General features: G+C 36.5%; 1 protein-coding gene across 2 annotated transcripts in view; it reads right to left on the reverse strand.

The window, feature by feature from the left end:
• The window catches only part of DTL (denticleless E3 ubiquitin protein ligase homolog), a 41,484-nt gene that overhangs the window by 14,031 nt on the left and 4,359 nt on the right, over window positions 1-23,094 (reverse strand). For both annotated transcript variants that reach the window (XM_007102638.4, XM_007102639.2), the window contains exons 2-11: window positions 21,828-21,953; window positions 20,686-20,784; window positions 19,623-19,684; window positions 19,418-19,538; window positions 14,022-14,087; window positions 12,693-12,805; window positions 11,371-11,444; window positions 9,195-9,298; window positions 8,775-8,879; window positions 4,677-4,789 (exon numbers count right to left, since the gene is read on the reverse strand). In XM_007102638.4, the coding sequence (XP_007102700.1) occupies window positions 4,677-4,789; window positions 8,775-8,879; window positions 9,195-9,298; window positions 11,371-11,444; window positions 12,693-12,805; window positions 14,022-14,087; window positions 19,418-19,538; window positions 19,623-19,684; window positions 20,686-20,784; window positions 21,828-21,953 (983 nt within the window). The remainder of the gene's footprint in view (window positions 1-4,676; window positions 4,790-8,774; window positions 8,880-9,194; window positions 9,299-11,370; window positions 11,445-12,692; window positions 12,806-14,021; window positions 14,088-19,417; window positions 19,539-19,622; window positions 19,685-20,685; window positions 20,785-21,827; window positions 21,954-23,094) is intronic.

Here is a 23,094-nt window from a genome sequence, read left to right on the forward strand (position 1 = left end):
GCACATATGTAATGATTCAAAAAGCCGAAGAAGACAAAGAGCAGAATCTAATTTGCCTTGCTGGGCTTTTTCTTGAGATCTAAAAGGACCTCACTTGCTGCCTACTCCTACAATGCCACAGAGAACAAGAGCTCATTCTTTCACAAGGTAGCATATTTTAGAAAAGACTTTCAAGATAGTCTCTATCTCAGCAGTCACAGAAATTCTTTATGGCCCCGGCCCATAAAGTTTCTCTACCCAAGGCCCAAGGAGTACTGCAAGCAGCAAGTTAAAAGGAAGAGGAAATCCTCATGTCCTCCTGACCCTCCCTGGTAACAACACATTATTTTACTCCATTGGTTTACTTGCTTGCTGCTTCTAGCTCTTCATTTCATGATCCTGCCCCTTCCTCAGCTTCCTAGGCATTAAAATACCTAGGAAAACCTGACTGTCTATACCAAAGATTAAAATAAATGTTAAGAAAAAACAAATATCCACCAAAAGAATGTATGTATATTTCTGCATTTATCTATAGGATTTAAAAGAAAAAAACCACAAAGGGTAGACCTGTTAGAAAAACTTTTTACAATTTGATAATAAGGCAGGAATAATAATAGTAACAAAAGTCAGCATTTATTGAAATGATTACCATGAGCCAGGCACTTTACACAGCATTAAAAGTGAGGGGAAGGTTCCTCAAACAGTTAAACACAGAATTAATTACCATATGACCCAGCAATTCTACTCTTAGGTATACACTCCCAGGAGAACTGAAGACATGTTCAAACAAAAATCTGTACATGAATGCTCATAGTAGCTTTGTTCATAAAGCCAAAAAGTGGAATAATTTAAATCTCGATCAACTGATGAATAAATAAGTAAAACAAGGTCTATACATACAATGGAATATTCAGACATAAAGAGGAATGAAGTACTGATACATGCAACAACATGGATAAACCTTGAAAACATTAAGTGAAAGCAAAGCCAGGCATAAAAGATCATTTATAGGAAATGTTCAGAATAGTCAAATCCCTAGAGACAGAACATAGCTTAGTAGTTGCCAGAAGCTGAAAGTGACTCTTAAAGGGTATGGGGTGATGAAAATGTTTGGGAATGAGACGGTGGGGATGGTTGCACAATACTGTGAAAAAAAAAAAAAAATGAAAAAAAAAAAAAATTTTTTTTATATGGAAAAAAAAATCACTGAATTGTACACTTTAAGGTGACTACAATGGTGAATTTTACATTATACAAATTCTAATTCAACAAAAAAAAGTGGAGGGAAGGGCATGTTGTGGGCTGGAATGAGAACTAATGTCCAACAAGTTTTTATGAACGTTAGTAACAAGTGTTTTCACAGTTGAGGACTATCCTAGTATGGTAAACTATACTTGGTGACTACTTCAAAGAAGATTAATTTCTTCTAACGAAACTCAGGTGACTTTTAAATCCTTCATTTTTATTCAAATAAGTTTTTATTTATTGTCACTTCATTATTATAAAAATATTATCACAATGATAATTTCATTTTTAAAAAATCTCCCTCTACTTTCAAACAGGAAGAGGAGACTATTAAATCCAAGAGACATTTAAACATCTATGCATTCTGGGAACGGTCAAAACACAGAAAATTGTCCTCTCTTACAAATTTTAGCTGTTAATAAAGACTAACTCAAGGCATGAGAAATTCTGAAGTTAAAACTCCCAGAACTATGAAGTAAATGGCTCTAACCTACAGACTTCATAAAACATTCTGTATACTTGAACATGCAAAAAAGATCAGCACTTTTCCTCAAAAAACCTCCTTACTCTGCCCAGTTAGAAACCAAACCTAATCTTCATTTTTGCCATGAGATCATTTACACTTCCTAAAGTGTCAGGCTCAATGTTTCGCCAATCAGTGGTAGAATGACGGTGCCAAATCAGTGTATTTATAACCACTTCAAAACTATTCAGTGGCTCTATCAGAAATGAACCGGGGAAGGGGAGGTGGGTAGGGGTGAGAGTAGGACAAGGGGTAGGAAATTAAAAAAGAAAAATAACATAATATTAAATCTTTTTATTCTTAAGTCTTAGGCCTCAGTGTCAGAAAGCCTAATTATGTTACATCTCCTCTTTGCTGCCCAGTGGTGAGGATTAAAAGGCCATTCTCTTCTGTCTTGAGATCTAAAACTCCCTTCTCTCACCCTGTTTTCTTGAGCCCATGGGCTTTTTTGGCATAGGAGAATCCTAACACCTGAGAGAATTCTGACCTAACAGCCTGAATACTCAGCTTGTGTGGAATTTTTTTAAAACTACACCCCTCCCACCTTTCCTTATCATGGAAAAGAGAAACTGAGCCACCTCACTAGGCACATTCAATTTTAGGAGCAGTAAGTTTGCCAGGATCTCAAATATCAGAACCTGAACACTGAGTTATGTGTGGACAGGCAGGAGAACATCATGTCTGAACCACATCATTCAGCACCGACATGTGACCCAGCCTAGAATTCAGAAAGGGTCACCCATGTGTGTGATACCCACTGATTGGATGTCTGAAAATGGGTTACTAATGAACCGCCAAGTATCTTTACTGCATGTCTTTAAAGAGAGGAAGCATCCCTCAACCCTGATTTCCTGAAACCAAGAAGAAAAAAAGCAAGCATTTGTACTACAGCTAGGGAGGAACTTTAAGGCTTGGCAATAAAAAGAAAAAAACAAAACACAGAAAACAAATAAATTAAAGAATTGGCACTAAAACGATACATATACACATACATAATATATAATTATATATAATTATGTATATATATGTAAGTAAGAAGCTGATTTTAAATGATTTAAAAAAATGATCAGTGCCTAAAGTTTTTTTTTTGGGCATAATCCTTTATTATACTTTTCGGTATGTCTGAAATTTTGTTTTTAAGAAAAAAGTTAAAAAGATACAGACCTTGGTAGGAATAAAATCCTCTAACTAAGCTGGGAACCAAAGTAGAGAAGGGAAATGTAGGTAAGACAGTGAGGGAAGGGGAAAGGGAAAACCGAAAGACAATAAATACGCAGCATAAGACCAGATTATGAGACAGAAACATTAGTGCTAGTCACATAAAGTTTAAAGCTCAAGTCAGAAGAATTTTATAGACAGGAAGCTATGTAAAAACTCTTATCATAAGAGGGGGTTCTCAAGTGTATATTTTATAAGCAAATTTTTCATTTTAAAAATACAACAAATGTGCTTGAAGAAAAAGAGGTAAGGTCAACACAAAAGCATCTTGGATAGAACAATATCTCCACCTTGTGACCATCTAGGTTATTGTTACTAAAGCTTTTGATAAGGTAGTGTTGCATTTTTGCAACTAGAGTTGCAAACCTAGAGGTATATAGAAAAAGCATTTTTTAGTACCTCCCTCAGGACCAGATGAAATTAAGCTGAAGAATTATGCTTCATACATGACAGGATCTACCCCTGTCCTGCATTAAAGATATGACTTTCTAGAGATTGGCAGTACTAAGAATGATACAATTTCCTCCTGAGAAGGAATTTGATAATATTGAACCTATAGGTCTATGAAGTTTTAGACATTATGACTCTAAAATCCAAAATGCGTGAACTCTGATCATTCAATTCACCAATATCAAGGAAGTTTATGATATTTAGGGCAATCTGGAAGATAATAATTTCTAGCCCTAGGAAAACAATGCCTTAATGCTCTTATTCTTTCTCTGAACTCAGAAATTTCTATAATTAATTATTCCACAAGAGACATTTTCCAGTGGTCAGCAAGTGCTACTTATATTTCAATTTCTCCACTTGACTTCAAATTGACAGCATTAAGTTTCTTAGCCTATAGTAGTCACTTTAGAACCAGTTTATTTAAAATGTAAAAAAAGAAATTATAAATTTCTGTAACAGAAATGGGAAATCTGTAAAATAAATAAATGAATGAATAAATAATGCTATTAAAGATATAAAAAACTGACAAAGCAACCACATCTATTTCAATAGCCTGAAGATTGGCCACTTAGAGGAGAGTAAACAACACAATTATTATATGAATATTTTTTTTTTTTTTTTTTTTTTTTGTGGTATGCGGGCCTCCCCCTGCCGCGGCCTCTCCCACCGCAGAGCACAGGCTCCGGACGCGCAGGCCCAGCGGCCACGGCCCACGGGCCCAGCCGCTCCGCGGCATGCGGGATCCTCCCTGACCGGGGCGCGAACCCGGCTCCCCTGCACCGACAGGCGGACGCGCAACCACTGCGCCACCAGGAAAGCCCCAATATATGAATATTTTTGAGTGACTGTTTTTTGCAAGTGTGATTCAGGGGTAGGATTCTAGGATCCAAACACTGTGTTTTGAATGAGAGTTTGAAAACACAGGGCAGAAAGGCAGAACAGCATGTTTTTCCAGGAAGCAGGACAAAGTACTTAAGATTCTTTCCAGTCTTCTGAATTCTCAACTTCCTGATAATCTGTAAAACTGTTGGAGGATATGGATTGTCAATTTCTGAGAAGCTGACCATGAAAGTATGATATCTTCTGTCAGAATCAGAGTGAAGTTTTGGCTATATTAAGAGGCAAGAAGCAATTTTTACTAAACATCTGATACAGAAAAGTTAAAGTATGTGTTTACATTAACCTTACCTCATCTTGGACAGAAGAAATATTTGCAAGAATACTTCAGCCTCACCTTTGTGGGGAAAGTTTGGTAACTTACCTTCCAGATGTAGGCAGCTTCATCACTTGAGCCACTGACTAAAAACTGGTCATCTGGACTAATACTGGACTTAACATAAAAGGTAGAGTTCTGATGTCCATTGAAGATAGCCACTGCCAGAGGGAAAAAAAATCAAATTACTTGGCTCTTGTTATTTCCAGTTTTCAAATAAATGCAGAGTATACATGTTCTAACAAGTTTTATTAGTGTACTGATTACTGAAGCAGATGGTCAAGCTAGTCACCAAATAAAAAAGAACTGGACATTGGCAGGAAAAGAATGGAAATCCTAGAAAGAGGCTTTGTATTAGACCCAATCTCACAATCTAAGCCCAAATACGTGGTATGGAGCTGGCTGTAGAGAATAAAGTGATGAAAAATATTCTTAAAGGACAAGAATGGAGCTGGGGTTCAATCCTTTAGTAAAATGCCTTTATTAGACCCTCTCTCCCCACCCCAGGCTAGGTTTTTTCCATTGCATTAAACATTGGTCTTTCCTCCTCTTAGACTTACCTTAAGGATAAATTTCATGAATATCGTTTTCTTTCCTCACTAGACCTTATAATGCTTTGAACAGAGAAGATCTTCAAACATTTGTTGTGTGAATAGGTAAAAATCAATGAAAGGAGAGTTAAGATTCATGGATAGCTTATCTAAGATGTGGTAACCTTAAATCTAGCACTTTAAATAGGCTGAAGAGTAGAAGTGGCCAGTGGGGTAAGCTATATATTCATATGTAAGATACTCCAACTAGGTTAGGTTTAGACTTCTCACTATCCAATCTAGCATGTGCTTGACAAGTTCTTTTATCCTAAGGAGACCAAAACCTGAGGCCTCTGGCATCAGAATACTACTAGGAAATAAAAGAAAAAAATCTCAGTCATTAGAAAATTTAAGGATACATTTAGGCAGGAAAAAAAATTTCACTCCAATCTTCTAATGGAGGGGAAAAAAGAATTATTAAGGGACTTAACAGCTTTCTGTAAGTACTCACAAAAATCCCTTCTTTTTGCTAGAATAACCCTGGAAAAAAAACTTTGTATTTAGAGCCCTCTAAGAAAAAGCCTGCACATCAAATAACCCCATCAAATACTATTACTGTGAAAGTTAAGCAGGATATGAATCAATTCAGATACACATATTATAGAGCTACTATGATAGATAAATCCCCACAAAATAAACAGGCTCCTTTATTCTGACTACAACTCCAAAACTACAATTGTTCATCTTTCTCAACTCTTAGCTGTGAATGGAAAACTGTAGACCAAATTTCCCACTAAACTCGTAAGTATTCATTGCCCTCTGCTGGTCTACGAAAGCCAACATAAAGCACACAGTAAATGTTTTAAACAATGTGAAAAATCCTTCTAAAACCTATATTGGCTTTAATTAGTTTAATTTAATCTTTGACAGTTCGGGCTTTTAAAATGCTTCATTAAAGTGCTTCAGAGTCATCTTTATGAACATCACTTAGTGTAATAAAATGCTGTGAATTAAAAGTATAGGAGATCAAGTACTGAGTCCAGGACCCCTTCTGAAGTTTTGAAAAAGACGAGCAATTACTAGATGTGTCACACACACACACACACACACACACACACACACACACACCAGGCTGAAGAGTAGAAGTGGCCAGTGGGGTAAGCTATATATTCATATGTAAGATACTCCAACTAGGTTAGGTTTAGACTTCTCACTATCCAATCTAGCATGTGCTTGACAAGTTCTTTTATCCTAAGGAGACCAAAACCTGAGGCCTCTGGCATCAGAATACTACTAGGAAATAAAAGAAAAAAATCTCAGTCATTAGAAAATTTAAGGATACATTTAGGCAGGAAAAAAAATTTCACTCCAATCTTCTAATGGAGGGGAAAAAAGAATTATTAAGGGACTTAACAGCTTTCTGTAAGTACTCACAAAAATCCCTTCTTTTTGCTAGAATAACCCTGGAAAAAAAACTTTGTATTTATAGCCCTCTAAGAAAAAGCCTGCACATCAAATAACCCCCACCACATCAAATACTATTACTGTGAAAGTTAAGGGACTTAACAGCTTTCTGTAAGTACTCACAAAAATCCCTTCTTTTTGCTAGAATAACCCTGGAAAAAAAACTTTGTATTTAGAGCCCTCTAAGAAAAAGCCTGCACATCAAATAACCCCATCAAATACTATTACTGTGAAAGTTAAGCAGGATATGAATCAATTCAGATACACATATTATAGAGCTACTATGATAGATAAATCCCCACAAAATAAACAGGCTCCTTTATTCTGACTACAACTCCAAAACTACAATTGTTCATCTTTCTCAACTCTTAGCTATGAATGGAAAACTGTAGACCAAATTTCCCACTAAACTCGTAAGTATTCATTGCCCTCTGCTGGTCTACGAAAGCCAACATAAAGCACACAGTAAATGTTTTAAACAATGTGAAAAATCCTTCTAAAACCTATATTGGCTTTAATTAGTTTAATTTAATCTTTGACAGTTCGGGCTTTTAAAATGCTTCATTAAAGTGCTTCAGAGTCATCTTTATGAACATCACTTAGTGTAATAAAATGCTGTGAATTAAAAGTATAGGAGATCAAGTACTGAGTCCAGGACCCCTTCTGAAGTTTTGAAAAAGACGAGCAATTACTAGATGTGACACACACACACACACACACACACACACACACACACACACACACACACACACACACACACACACCTGTCTTTCAATTTCTAAGGAACATACCTATCTATCTACCTACCTACCTATCTATATATGAGAGCCAATCAAATTATTTCAGGAGCACAGGAAAAAGGTCACTAAATTATTAGTAAAGTGGCCTTGGGCATATTTGTTTTAATGGCAGAAGGACAACTAAATTCAAAGCCCCTTTCGATGCCACACTATAACAAAATGATACAGAAAGAGCTCTTGGACATCTGATAATATAATTAGGCTTTTATCTTTTAGGGAAAAATTTTAAAGAGTCTGGTTTATATGGCTAAATAAATCAGAAGTTGTCCAAGTTCTAATTACATTCACGAAGACAGCAAGCAAAGTTATAAAACCTCTTCCCTTTTCCAAATACTCTTATTCTTGTTTAGACAACGTCAGACCTAACCCAGGGCATTGAAAATACCAATTGGGTAACTGCCACAGATACCAAAGTCCTAACAATGGCTAGGGGTCAGTCTTTAGAAACTTCTCTAAGAGCCCAGCTAAATTCTGTACATTGTTTTTTTTTGCGGTACGCGGGCCTCTCACTGTTGTGGCCTCTCCCGTTGCGGAGCACAGGCTCCGGACGCACAGGCTCAGCGGCCATGGCTCACGGGCCCAGCCGCTCTGCGACATGTGGGATCCTCCCGGACCGGGGCACGAACCCGTGTCCCCAGCATCAGCAGGCGGACTCTCAACCACTGCGCCACCAGGGAAGCCCAATTCTGTACTATTTTAAGATTTCTTTTTTATCAACACATCTTACTTTACTGGGAACTCTAGGGGTAGCTCTAGGGGTTGGTTATAGAATTCAAAGTCAGTTTCTGACAGTTTCTGACAGAGCTATACCTGAGAAGTAGGTTACAAAATATGCAGCTTGCTTAAATAATTGATAATGTTCTTAAAATGGTGAAATTCAAATAACCCTCTTAGAGTATGCTTGAAAAACTTTGATTTTTTAAAAAGTCATTTATCAGCTTTAAAGTCAGATTCCACTTATAATTTTCTTGAATAAAAAGGTGAGGTTAGGGAAAACATCCAGAGGTCCCCTAATTTTAATGAACAGCTCCCAAATAGGACAAAACCCACGCAGAACAGCCTTCTCTATCCCACAAAAATTGAGACAATTTTAAGTATACCCAAAGGGGTATAATTTCGGGAGAGACTCACTATCAAGTTACCACATAGAGCAGGATTCTGTTCACTTGTGAAATCATCACAAGGTAAATACATCTATGAAAACATCACTGGAACTAATCGAAGACCCCAAAGTCCTTATATGTCTTCATAAATTTGGTACAGAAAAAGAAAAAATCAACATTAAATTCTCATTAACAAAAAAAAACCATATTAGTTTCCAGGAAAGAGAATCTGAATGACTAAGCTTCTACCTGGAGAAGTCTTTAATCCAGTCATATTGAACATGTAGATGTTGTCATCTGTGCAGTTAGCAAATAAAGTAGAGCCAGTAGAATCCAAAATCAGACTTGAGTATCCTAGAAAAAGGAAACTTTAGTTAGCATGTGCTGATGAAGGAGAGTAGAACTGAGGTGAAAATGATCTTTTTAGATCATTTCACAAGAAGAATCATCAGAATTCTTCTTCCCTAAAGTATATACAAACCAAAATTATTCTTGGGAGTTTCTATCTTTTGAACTTCAAAAAGATACTTCCATATATTAGTTTCTCAAGTCAACAGAGAATAATAGTTGCTGAAAACTAGATTGATATTTACTTTAAAAATTTTATCAAAAACTTACATATCCAAAAAAGCCCTACAAAAAAATCCTAATGAATACGCAAAGGCTTACCTAGTTTTCGAGTGCTGCTACCTGGGTACAGGAAAGACTTGGATGCTATGGGTTCTTGCCGATAAGCAGTATAATTCTTACGTAAATCCCATATTTTGATTACCCTAAAAACCAAGGTAAAGAAATAGTTATTTTGTAGTCCTTCTCCAACACCAATCAGTTTCAACTACGTTTGAATGTAAAATGACTTTTTTTTTTTTTTTTGCGGTACGCAGGCCTCTCACTGCTGCGGCCTCTCCCGTTGCGGAGCAGTCTCCGGACGTGCAGGCTCAGCGGCCATGGCTCATGGGCCCAGCCGCTCCGCGGCATGTTAGATCCTCCTGGACCGGGACACGAACCTGCATCCCCTGCATCGGCAGGCGGACTCTCAACCACTGCGCCACCAGGGAAGCCCGTGAAATGACTTTTAATCTAATTCCTCTGGCATATCAACCAGGTACAGTGAGGATATGTCATTGGGAAACAGATTGAACTATCTCATACTCTTGTCTCCAATGTCAGGCTAACAATTCTGGCAGAACGGAAACAGATGTGATCTGGCCCACTGATGGGTTGCCCTGAGTTTACTTCAAGAGAGCGGAAAAGGAAGAAGAAGGTTGACTGCTGATAGTCATTGTTTCATTGTTTTCAGAAAAAAGCACTTCCTAAGCCTTTAACATTCTGCATGTAACCTTTGGCATCATTAAGTATTAAGCTCTGTCCCTGTGGTTATATCTCTATATATTAACTCCTTAAGTAATCTAGTCTAAACAAATTTTCCTGTGAAATAAAGTATTTTTTCATTTCATCTATTGGAATAATTTTCTTAATTTTCTACATCTACTTTGTAGGCAACTTGAAAACACAAGCTTGGTTATAAAAGGGAAGTATCCTTGGAAGCAAAGCTTTCACAGCCATTTACAAATATAACTAATAACCTTTAGATAATTCTACATTTGTGCCTGAGAATTCAGTCCACAGAAGAGTTTAAGTTCTAGAGGACACAATAGAAATTCTAGTTTATTAAGCCATCATATTTTTAAATTAAAACTTTTGAAGGGAGGGATGTCTTGGGAGATATAATGGGCAAAAATGGGGCAAAGAAGAGAATTTTAAAAAGAAAGAGCCCCTGTACTCAATGAACTTAAATTCCAACAAAGCAAACAATCAAGAAGTATCACAAACTTATTTGGAAGCCAAAAATTCAGAGCAATCATAGAAGGAAAGTATGTGAAAGTCTTTAGGCCTATCAATCTAGTTAGATTGCTCCCAGAAATGCCAGTTACATACCCAGAATCAGATTCCTCCTTTTAGGATATTACTAAACCAGAGAAGATAAAATCCAAAATACAGGCGTACTTCATTTTACTGTGCTTTGCTTTATTGTGCTTTGCACATATTGCGTTCTTTTACAAATTGAAGGTTTGTGGCAAGTCTATAGGTGCCATTTTTCCAAAAGCATCTTCTCACTTCATGTTTCTGTGCCACATTTTGCTAATTCTCCCAATGCTTCAATTTTTTCATCATTATTATATTTGTTATAGTGATCTGTGATTGGTGATCTTTGATGTTACTATTGTAATTGTTTTGGCATTTTTTAGCAAATATTTTTATATTAAGGTCTGTACATTGATTATTTAGACATAATGCTATTGCACACTTAGTAGACTAATGTAAATATAACTATATAGTAATATAATAAACTATAATGTACTAATATAAATACAGCATAATATAAATATAACTTTTATATATACTGGGAAACAAAAAAAATTCGTGACTCACTTTATTGTGATATTAGCTTTATTGTAGTGGTCTGGAACCAAACCTGCAATATCTCTGATATATGCCTGTAACAGAAATTTTGCTCCTCAAAATAAGAATCCTTGATTAAATTACACTGCACAGACAAGCAAGTTACCCAGCCAGCTTCTCTATAATAGCAGCAGCAGCCAACACTCCTCCTATGTGCTAGAAATGTGCTAAGTGTGATACATTATCTCATTTAATTATTTGAGCAAGAGTCCTAACTAGATATTTTCCAGTGTGATCTGTAATTCCTCTTCTCAGCTGGATACTCACTATGTTGAAAGTTAAAAGCACACACATTGAATTATAATGTGTCTAGGTGACTTCCCCATCACAGTTCATGAAAGACAGCACACTAAAAGAACCAAGAAATAAAGACTCGTCTTACCCATCCACGGCTCCTGCTGAGACTAATGTATTCTCATCTTGAAAGAGGACCACAGTAACACTCTGCTGGAAATCCTACAGCACAAGGAAGGAAAAGAAAAGAAGGAAATCCTATTTTGGGTATAACAATTTTCACTATCAAGAGACCAAGGTGCTAAAATGATGTTTTTTTCCCCTAAACTGAGTATGACTAGATCTTGCTCTTCCAATAATCCTAGTCAGATATGACAAGAAGTAATTTTAGCAAGAAAATGACCTAAACATCATGTTATATTACATAGTATGAACACTTTGACTCATATTCAAGAAAAAACTGGTGATTAACACAAGATTTTAGTACTTGTCTAAGTCTACTGGCTCTACTTGAAATCATCCTTACTGTCTATCCTTAGGAACCTCATTTAACCTGTACTTGTTTCATCTATAAAATGTTGCCGTCTATCCAGATTGTCATATACGAGTGTCTAAAGAATTGTGAATGAAAGATGGTTACCTGCTCTGAAAAATCTAAAGGAGCTAGTAGTTTTACCTCCTAATTGCTGTTAAGTTTTCTTGGCTAAGAATCTGATGAAAAGTCTGAAATGTTACTCATTTTAACTTCATCTGGCCTCCAAAAACCACATGCTAACCCTGTCAGTTTCCATTCATGCCCGTGTAATTTTAAGTCCTAATATTCTAGCAACCACACGTCCCCAAAATATTAACTAAGACTCTACAGACCAAGAATACTAGAAAAATAAACAAATTCAAGTAAGAACACTGGTGATTTTTCTTAAAGAAAAAAGCTGTATTATGGGCATTGTTTGAGCTTTGACTATAATATGCTAAAGAGGTACTATATTTTACCCCAATATTTCTCAAAATATTTTATAATCTTTTTGCCAAATATTAAAAAAAATAAAATTAAAAAACCCATATCTTTTCTGCAGTTTGTATTATGAAAACAACAGGGATTCCTTTCCCCTACAGAAAACTGTATCACGGTACTTAATATGCTTCTTCAAACTACCCATCTCCCTTTCCTAATGCATCACATCATACTGTAGATGATGTGTATGCATGGAGATCTCTAGGGATGAGTCTCAGGAAACTGAATTTTTAACATATTCCCCAAGTGACTCTGTTGCACACTAGAGTTTGAGTACCAGTACCGTAGGTACTGAACTGGTATTAAGCAATAAACCAGTGACATCAAGAGGAAATGAAGATTCTCATTCAGTGACTGAATCTCTAGCTCCTATTTTATGCCCAACAAATTCCCTAAAATGAGGCTCTATGCTACTGTCAAGATCTGCATACATGTATACAGCTATAAAACCTTACCACAGAAGGAGCAAGCCCTTTTGAATTCTGTTTCTTCTTAGGTTTTGAAGGGGTTTGCTTGTCTAAGGTATTGTGAGCTCCACTGATTTGATTCACTTGCCTATAAAATCCATCTGAAAAACATTCCAAGGTAAATGGTTTAGGTTTCAGAACTTTATTCCTATGCTGAATGTAACATTTATATATAAGATGTCAAAATTAATTATATTCTTTATTAAATTAGTGAAATTAGAAGCCAGCAGGGCTACTGTACTACATCTCTTGTGGTGAGATTATGATGTATAAAAAGGAAATAAGCACATGGATATTTATAGCAGCTTTATTCATAACTGCCAAAACTTGGAAGCAACCAAGATATCCTTCAGTAGGGGAATGTATGAATAAAACTGTGGTATATGTAGACAATGATATATTGTTGTGCTAAAAAAAAAAATGAGATACCAAGCCATAAACAGACCTTAAATACATATTACTAAGTGAGAGAAAGCAATCTGAAAAGGCTACATACTGTATGATTCCAATTATATGACATGCTGGGAAAGGCAAAACCATGGAGACAGTAAAAGATCAGTGATGGCTAGAGGTTAGTGGGGCATGCAGGATGAATAGGTAGAGCACAGAGGACTTTTAGGGCAGAGAAACTATTCTGTATGATACTATAATGGTAGGTATATGTCACCATACATTTGTCACAACCAAGAGAATGTATAATACCAAGAGTGAACCATAATGTAAAGTACAGACATACACTGGGTGATAATGATGTGTCAGAGTAGGTTCACCAATCATAACAAATGTCCAACTCTGGTTGGACATTGGACATGTTGACAGTGGGAGAGGCTGTGCGGGGACAGGAGGTATATCAGAGAGAACTCTTTGTACATTCTGTTCAATTTTGCTGTGTATCTAAAATTGCTCTAAAAAATAGTCTCTTAAAAATAATTTTTTAAAAAAAAAGTGAAGCAGGGAGATGATCATTGCTTTCTGCTTAATGGCATCATGGGGAAATGTGAGTATAATTATATTTAATTTAATCCAATTTTTTAAAGCTCCCAAATTTTTAAAATTAAAATAAAAGATCATGTACTAATCATTTCAATTCCATCAATAATTTAGGTAAATGGCATTATAGTTCAGAAGACAATATGAGGTAAGTATGGAGGGTAATACTTAAAACAATCACTAAGATCCTGAGAACTGAACAGAGCAAAATTGGGGTTTATGAACATGTGCCCCCTGGTGGTAATCAGGTGAAATAGTTGATTCTTTCATTCAGAATTATTATGGGGCAATCCCACATATATCAAAATTAAAATGAAACTAGATTACCTTTTTTGTTGCACCTGGTGTCCCAGACCATAATGTTGCCATCTCTTCCACCTGTACAGAAGACAGCTGCAGACACATAAACAGTTTATCAAGAAGTTAACAAAACCAGTCAGTGACACATATATTTCAATTTAAATTTCCTAGAGTATCTATTATATGCTAGGTACTGTAATTGGCACTGGAGATTAAAAATGATAAAATATATAGCTCAACACAAATAAGAAAACAAAGCTGTGAAGGGAAAGGATTATAAAGAACTCAAAATGCTTATGTTGAGCAAAAACTTGATAGAATAATCCCTCTCTGTAAATTTTCTTTAAAACCACATGAAATACTATACTATAAAGTTGTAGTAAGAATAACGATAAATAAGCAATAACCAAAATATACTGAGTGCTTATTAAGTTTTAGACACTATCCTAAGTGCTTTTTTATAAATGACCTCAATCCTTGTTATCAACCCTATTAGGTGGGACTTATTATGCCCATTTTACAGATAGGGAGGATACGTAACTTGCAAAGGTTATTATTTTTGGCAGTATGTATCCAGAGCCCATATTCCAAACCTCCAAGCTGTATTGTCTCAGTATAAAGATACGAACTAGATCCACATAAAGTTTGTGAAAGGGGTTGCCTCTGGGGATGGAAGGAGGGCAGTGAGATCGGAGGAGGGAACACAGGGGAACTCCAGTTTATCTGTCATACTTTATTCTTTAAAATTAAACCAAAAAATTCTGCTTCCTGTATGAAAGAGTGAGCACTTATCAAATTAATCCACCTGCATTAGTTTACAGCTAATGTAGGTGGATTAATTTGATAAGTGCTCTGGTCAAAATACAAAAAACAGCTACTTGAGGGTCATATAGAGATTGACCAAAAACATACAATTTTTGTAAGGGAGTCAACACCTGAAGCAAGTGACTGGCCTAGGGTAAGTTCCTGATTTTTTGTGGTTTTACCTTGAGGGCAGCCACAATTGTAGCATCAGAACCAGGCAGCCAAAGTGCCAACAAAAAGACCATCTTTCAAGCCTGAGGAACTAGGAAAAGAGGACAGGGGCAACAAGAGCTGCCAGAGGAAGTGGGGAAGCCTGGAGAGAGAAGAGAAAGGGAAACCCTAATTCTGTGTTTATACTTAGCTCAAGTCTCTGGCTGACCCCCAAACCATATGTGCATAGGAAAGCTAAAAGCAGCTTGCAACTAAGGCTTAAATTAAAGAACTGAATTGAGATCCGATCTTCTGAACTGACTGCCTTCCCACAGGTTTGACATTATGCTATTTGAGTCTAAATGATTTAACTGCCTGTTAAAACAAAAACACCAACTCTTTCCTGAGCAACATAACAGAATTCAGAGTCCAACACACCATTCCCAATGCCCAGGGTATGATCTTAAATTACTTGCCATATACAGAGCCAGGAAAATGCGTCATTCTCAAGGGAAAAGAAATCAACAGAGGCCAGCCTCAAAATAACCCAGATGTCGATTTATCAGGTCTGGTTGTAAAACAGATATGACTGTCAAGTGAAATAAGGAGACACTCATAATCAATGAAAAGATGAGAAATCTCAGCAGAGTAACAAACAGAACTTATCGAAAACAAATGGAAATTTTAGAAGCCAAGCCCACAACTTCTGAAATGATAAAATTCACTGAATAGGCTTAAGAGCAGAATGGAGAGAACAGAGGAAAAAGTCTATGAACTTGAAGACAGATCAACAGAAATCATTCAATCTGAGGAAGAGAGAAAAATAAGATTGAACATTATGCGGAGTGAAAGAAGCCAACAACATATTGTGTGGTTCCATTTATACCAAGGTGCAGAAGAGGCAAATTATAGAGAGAGAAAGTAGTTCAGTGGTTGTGTAGGGCTGGTAAGATGGAAAGTACTGCTAACAGGTTCTGGTTTCTTTTTGGGTTGATGGAAACATTCTAAACTTAGATTGTGGTGATGGCTGCATAACTCTATAAGAAAATTAAAAACCAGTTAAATGTACACATTAAATGGGTGAATTTTATGGGGTGTTAATTATATCTCAAATTTAAGAAAATTGAAAAAGATGAACAAAGCTTCAAGAATTCATGGGACAATTTCAAAAAGTCTAATACATGAGTAATTGGGAGTCCCAGGAGAAAAAATTGGGCAGAAAAAATATTTCAAGAAATCACGGCAGAAAAATTCTCAGATTCAGTGACACATATGTGTAAATTTACAAATTCAAAAAGCTCAGCAAGCCTCAAACAGGATAATTTTGAAGGGAACCATGCCTAGACACATCACAGTCAAACTGCTGAAAACCAAGACAGAAAATCCCGAAGGCAGTCAGGAAAAACAACATATTACATACAGGGAAATGATTCAAATGACCACAGCGTTCTCAACAGAAACCATGTAAGACAGTGGAACAACACCTTCAAGTAATGAAAGGAAAAACCCTGTCAACCTGGATTTTATATCCAACAAAAATATCCTTTAATAATGAAAATGAAATAAAGACATTTTCATATAAAGGAAAACAAAGGGGATTAATTACAACCAGACTCGAACTGCAAGAAATGTTAAGGGACGTTCTTCAGGCTGAAGAGAAATGATTTCAGAGGACAGGGGAAAGATGGTGCTGCTGGGGGAAATCATGAGTTCAGTTTTGGGTATGCTGAACTTGAAGTGCTTGTAGGAAAAGTGAAAGCTGGAAATACAATCTGGTTCAATATAAGTGGAGCAAAAAACAAAACAAAATTGGAATAGCTGAAACTGTCCAGGGAGAAGGTACAGACTGAAAGGAAAAGATGGCCAAATACCAAATCCTGGGCCATGTCAACACTTCAAGTTAGGTAAAGAAGTGTTCACAAAAGCAATTATGAAGGAATAAACAGAAATACTGAGAACCAGAGGGAGTGGTATCACAGATTCCAAGGAAGAAAACAATTTTCATGAATTTTAAAATAACTTGCCAGAAGTGTCAAATATGGAACAAGTAGAAGGCAGGGTGATTTCAGGAAGAGAGATGGAATGGATTGAACCAAACTGAGATGAGGACATTTAACCAGGTTTTGATTACTCTTAAGAAACTTAGAAGAGATAGGAAATAAGAAAGGATGAGAGCTGAAGGAGAATACAAGGTTAAGATGTTTCTTTCTGGACAGGCCACAGATATGCTTGAGTTTTTCCTATGGAGAAAGAGCCAAGAGAAGGAAAGCTTGAAGACAGAGGAGCTGTGGGGATGTAAGTGATAGCATAAGGTCTTGGGGTGGATCAAGAATGTTTCTTAACCTTAGCTGCACACTGGAATCCCTTGAGGAATTTTAACAAAATAGACGCCTGGCCCACCTCCTAGAGATTCACACTTAATTGGTATTTTAAAAAACCTCCCCAATGTGTATAACTGAGTCTTTGCTATACAGCAGAAATTAACACAACGTTGTAAATCAACTATATTTCAATAAAAACAAAACAAAACACCTCCCTAGGTGACTAATGAGTCAGGGTTGAGAACCAGTGCCCTAGGAAGAAGGATTCACCTTCAACTGGAGAATGAAGAATGAGAAAGAAGGTGCAAATTTGAAGATAAGTTTGTAGGAGGGGAAATAGAAGAACACTTATAATTATTTTTAATTACCCACTAGAAGTTCTAACACCCATTTTATCACACAAAACACACATCTGTGAGTAACTGACAATTAGAGATGAAAACATTTTCCATGTTTTCAGGTGGTAGATATTTAGGGAAGGCAAATTCCACTAGTATAACTATGTCCTTTAGGATTATTTGTATCTTGCCCATGTAGGGCTGAAAGAACTGGATCATGATCTTTCCTACCATGTTACCTACAAACCCCTCCCCCCAAAAACCAACCCACTAAGCATTTATATGCTCCTCAGTTTTGTGTTTGTTTGTTTTGGTGTGTGTGTGTGCATTCACATCTCACTTCATTTTTATGCTTAGAATGTTTTTGTGAATTCGGAAATGAAGGTCCTGGGAGATAAAAATGACTTTGCCCAAGAATTTAAAGGCAGAAAGCAGAACAAAACACAGGGCTTCTATGTATGGTTGTAAAAGTATGCCCTGCACAAGAACACTTGGCTGAGGGGGTAGGGGTTAAAATCTGTGTTTTAGCAACCAAACTATGAGGCCTTGGGGGCAGTGTCCAACTAGACTAATTCACACTAGGTCACCTGTGAACTACTGGGAGCCATGATAAATGTTACCACTTTTTCTAATAGACCACACTGGCATAGATTCAATGCACAAAGTTTTAAAAATTAAGCAAAGGGACCGAAAGATATGGTGTTTCCCTTTTCTATTACCCTTTAAATAAATTTACTTTAAGTACATTTTCATGACTTTAAATTATTTTTATAAACTTACAATGAGCTCTAACACAGGACTGTAGTAAACTAGAAGACAAGCATACTTAACTTTATACAACAGATGTGTTAATGAAAAGTTATGCAGAGATAAAAACTATGTCATGTATTTCCTCTTCAAGGTTCCAGTCTCAACAGCAACCAACTGACCTTTTTTTAAAGTCCAAACCAGCTCAACAACTCAGTTTAGTACTCCTGAGTGCTCAGGTGAATAAAAAACATTCCTTTTAAAAACAGAATATTTTTTAATGATAAAGGGAACTATACTGTTTATTTCTATTATTCTGAGATTAAAATCAGATTGATCAGCCACTTCTTTGAGATGAATGTTTGTTGTCTCACTCTTATTTAGTGAGAAACAAATGGAGGAAGGAAAAAAGAAAACAAAAAAACAGAAATGAAGAGCTCATTCAGATACCCCTGCTAAGTTTTTCCCCAGCTACTATAGTACTGTTCTGTATTATAGTCCTCTTTAAATCTTCCTTCTCCATTATAATAGTTACATAAATATAGAAAGATTAATTGTAAGTAAATAACAGTTGAAAACATACCAGGGAACCGGGCCATTTAAAGTAATATGTGGTAAATTTTTTAGGTAAAGAATCATGTCCAGTTTATCAGGTTTCCCACCCAGCCTCATACTTCATTTAAATTTTACAAGTAGAGTTAAAGTAACTATTTTACAAATGGAGTTAATCAGTGTCCAGTACAGGTTTTGACCTCAAAGGCCACTCAAAGTTGAACAGAGGGATTGTGGCTATTTGTGAATTTTTACCTTATCTGCAAGATTATAGAAAAAAATTATCTGAAGACACTTGACTTTCAGGGACAAGCTGGAGATAATATCCATTAGAATGGGACTAAAATCCAACTTAATTTCATTGAGGTTTCCAAGTCATATTAAGAATCTCAAACATCTACGTAGGTAAAGGAGCAACTTTGACAGGGGAAAGGGTGGAAACAATTACAGCTTACTATTACTTCACCATGAAAGAGGTTAAGGAGATGAAAGAGGGTAAGCATATACCTACCTTTCTCAAACTTAGAAAAGGCAACTGACTTGAGGCTGCACTGATGACCTTTGCATGTTCCAATCAGCTCACCAGCTTTTACATCCCAAAATTTGGCTGTTTGATCACCTGCTGCTGTAACCTTTCAAAAATAAGGTTTCACAGTTTAATAAGGCAACGCTTTACCAGTGTTCACCCAGATCCCAATAAAATGAAAATCACTTACAAGCTTAAGTTCACCAGGGACCCAGGCCAGGTCAAAGACAGCATTCCAGTGAGCCATCCATTCTAAACAAAGAAAATGGTGAATGTGAACTGTCTAAACTATGTCTTGTGGTAGCCATACCAATAGCAGTTGAAGTGCCTTGAAAGCTGTAGTGAAAAGATCAGTGGTCAGCACACTAAGGTCCATGGGCCAAAGAGAATTTGTGGACTTGCACACATAGCACATTCCCTTCATTACCCCATAAAACTACCGTTTGATATCAGATTGTTTTCCATAAAGGTATATATTCTCTAAAAGGGAATCTTAATGAAATATTCTCAAAAATCTTCATCATGCTCTCTGAATGGAGTTTAAAGTACTTTGGTTGACATTCAAAATTCTGCTCACTTTGGCCGTATCTCTTACTGTTCTCTGTATATCCTGTTCCAACCAAACTGGAGCGCTCCTTATATGCTCATTATATCCTATGGTTTCCTATCTCTAGGCCTTTACTAATGCTTTTCCCTCCACCTGGAGTGTCCTACTCCACCTCCATGGGTCTAAATACCACAGTCTGCCTCAAATGTCCCATCCTTCATGAAAAATTTTCCTCACCTTCTTTGATACGTAAGAGCTCTTTGTGACACCTGTGGCGTTTTCTTTGTATTTCCTCTACATAATCTATAGCCTTTGCTTTGCTTTAGTTATCTCAACACTTGACTTACTAGTTCCAGATTATTACCTTCCTAAGGTCAGTAGAACTTTGCCTTATGTGTGGAAGATGTTTGTTCAATATAAATATTTCAAAGCAACATTTCCCCACATTAAGTGTAATATAACAAATTTTAATTTTTTAAAAGAAAAACTGTTTTTAATCCTAAAATGTATTTTTCTTAACTTTCGGTAAAGGCTTTGCTGCCGTTAACAGTTATTGACAGAAAGGCAGTCCACCATTTACTTTCAGCCTGGCCCCTAAACAGCCTTAATCAGAAGTGAGTAACACTGAGAATTTATTCAAATAGTAACTTCCTTGAGGCTTTATGAATTAAATATGTTCAAACAAATATTTTAGACCCCGACTTACCTTTGATGCACTTCTTTCTACTGGTTTGTGATTCTGTGTTATATAACCTAACGAAGCCTTCTTCATTGGCAACTGCTAGTATATGCTCCATATTGGGAGCTAAATAAGAAATAAAGAATAAAATATATAAAGAGTAACAAAAAAATTTAAAGCTGAGTTTAAATCTATATAAACAACATAATATAAATTAACTAAATAGCTACAATCTATTTGAAAAGAGGTAAGATGATTCTACCCAAATAGCATCTGCTATGGTAGAGAGGTTTTTCTGAATTAAAGATGGCTTAAAATTTGCCATAATACCTAATTCAGTAAGTGACTCAAAAACACCAATCCTCAAATAATCTCTTATTTAAAGAAGGGCTGAATCAAGCATGGTAATTAAACAAAACAAAAGTGATACTGGCCAAGAGCAAATAAAAGCATATGATATAGGCATGGCAAATAAAAGCATATGATACAGGCCACCAGCAGGCTGAACCTATTAATTTTATATTCCCTTTTCACAATTTTTTACTTTTCCTTTCTTAAACTTTTAACAGCAGGGACAAGTACTCTATTTCTGTTAATATGTTCCCCAATGCATTGTAGAAAGAGATAGATTCAAACAGGTCAAAAGGGGCAAAAGCTTTCATGATGGCTGAACCTTTGCAACCCTTTCCCGATATCAGTTATAAAAACAAACAAACAGGGTTTCCCTGGTGGCGCAGTGGTTGCGCGTCCGCCTGCCGATGCAGGGGAACCGGGTTCGCGCCCCGGTCCGGGAGGATCCCACGTGCCGCGGAGCGGCTGGGCCCGTGAGCCATGGCCGCTGGGCCTGCGCGTCCGGAGCCTGTGCTCCGCAACGGGAGAGGCCGCGGCAGGGGGAGGCCCGCATACCACAAAACAAAACAAAACAAAAACAAACAAACAAACAAAAAATGGTGCTATAAGAATCTTATCCCTTAGTAGAAATATGTAATTATGCATAGAGATTAAGAAAAGTCTATTTCATAAATCAGGGGAGAACAGTTATTAGAAAAACCTCTATCATCTATCTAATTTACTTTTTCTTGAAAGGGAGACACCCCAAGATATTTTCCCTCTGAAGAGTGAAATAGATCATTTCTGACCAAACCTAGCTTATACAGTAGTTCCCTTACCGGAAGAGAATGTGCATCCAAAAGGAGGAACTGGAGCTCCTGTTTCTCCATAAGAAGTGTGCTCATCATTATAGTTGCACTGATAACCAGTAAGAAGGGACTGTAGAGGGTATTGTGAAGACCATCCTAAGGTAAGACAAAATTCCTTATTGAGTTCCAATATATCACATTTCAGTACTTTTAACAAATGCAGAGGTTATAAATTCATTTCTAAAAACTTTATATACTTAAGTATAGATCCACTCATTATTCATGGCCCTCCAGAACACAGTTTCAGGTATTTTCCTAAGGGGTCCTAAGGAAAAAATGAAAGAGCACTCTCAGCTTCTGGTGAGATACAGCTTTGGGCTTATCATCTTAAATGGAGACTCTTGCTAATACATTTAAGACTGCAAGAAACAAGTAGCCTTTGCACATTAGAAAAGATCTCACCCCTTCCCCCCACCCTTTGGTGACAATCACAAAACACAACCACAAAGACTACCACAACCATTAAAACTGCCATTCTCGTCAATTAAAATTTTATGTTTTCAGAGTTTCTAAATCACTACTGCAAACTCAAGTTACTAGCAACATCACACATAAGCCAATGGTCAGAGAGTTAAAGGAAATAAGGTATGCAAATGTGCCTACTGTAGCCCCTAGTATACGAGAGAGGAAGAAATTCAGAGTGGAGTGAAAGTTTATTCCGCTTGAGTCCGAAAGCTGATGTGTACTATGGTCCTAAAATAGTAAACCATCTTGATTTGTTTTATCATTTTGATATGTGGGTCAACATATTTTAAATATATAAAAGAAACATTCATTCAATATATAGTTACTGAGAACCAAATGTTTAGTAAGCATGGGAGGAAACAATGAAGTTACAATCTAGAGAGCTGTCTAAATAATTAACAATCACTCTTATACTTTAGGGTACTTTCAATTCTCACTTTTCACAAAAAAAATACCATTTGGAGAAGACATCTTAGCCTGATATAACCTCAGACAAATCTGGTTTTGCATGTTCATAGAAATAACCTGAAGAAATGCAAACAAGGCAAATAAATTCAATCCAGATTTAGTAATTATTCCTGGGGGTATTACCTTAAGGCCAGATACGATTGTAAACAAGCCATTAAAGACCACTAAAAGAAGAATATGAATACAATAATTAGTTATGTGGTCAAGTTCACAAATATCCATCTACAGAATGAATTTTAAAACAAAAGCCTCGGGGCTTCCCTGGTGGCGCAGTGGTTGAGAGTCTGCCTGCTAATGCAGGGGA

The sequence above is a fragment of the Physeter macrocephalus genome, chromosome 4, assembly GCF_002837175.3.
Source record: "Physeter macrocephalus isolate SW-GA chromosome 4, ASM283717v5, whole genome shotgun sequence".
In the NCBI taxonomy this organism is placed as follows: Eukaryota; Metazoa; Chordata; class Mammalia; order Artiodactyla; family Physeteridae; genus Physeter; species Physeter macrocephalus.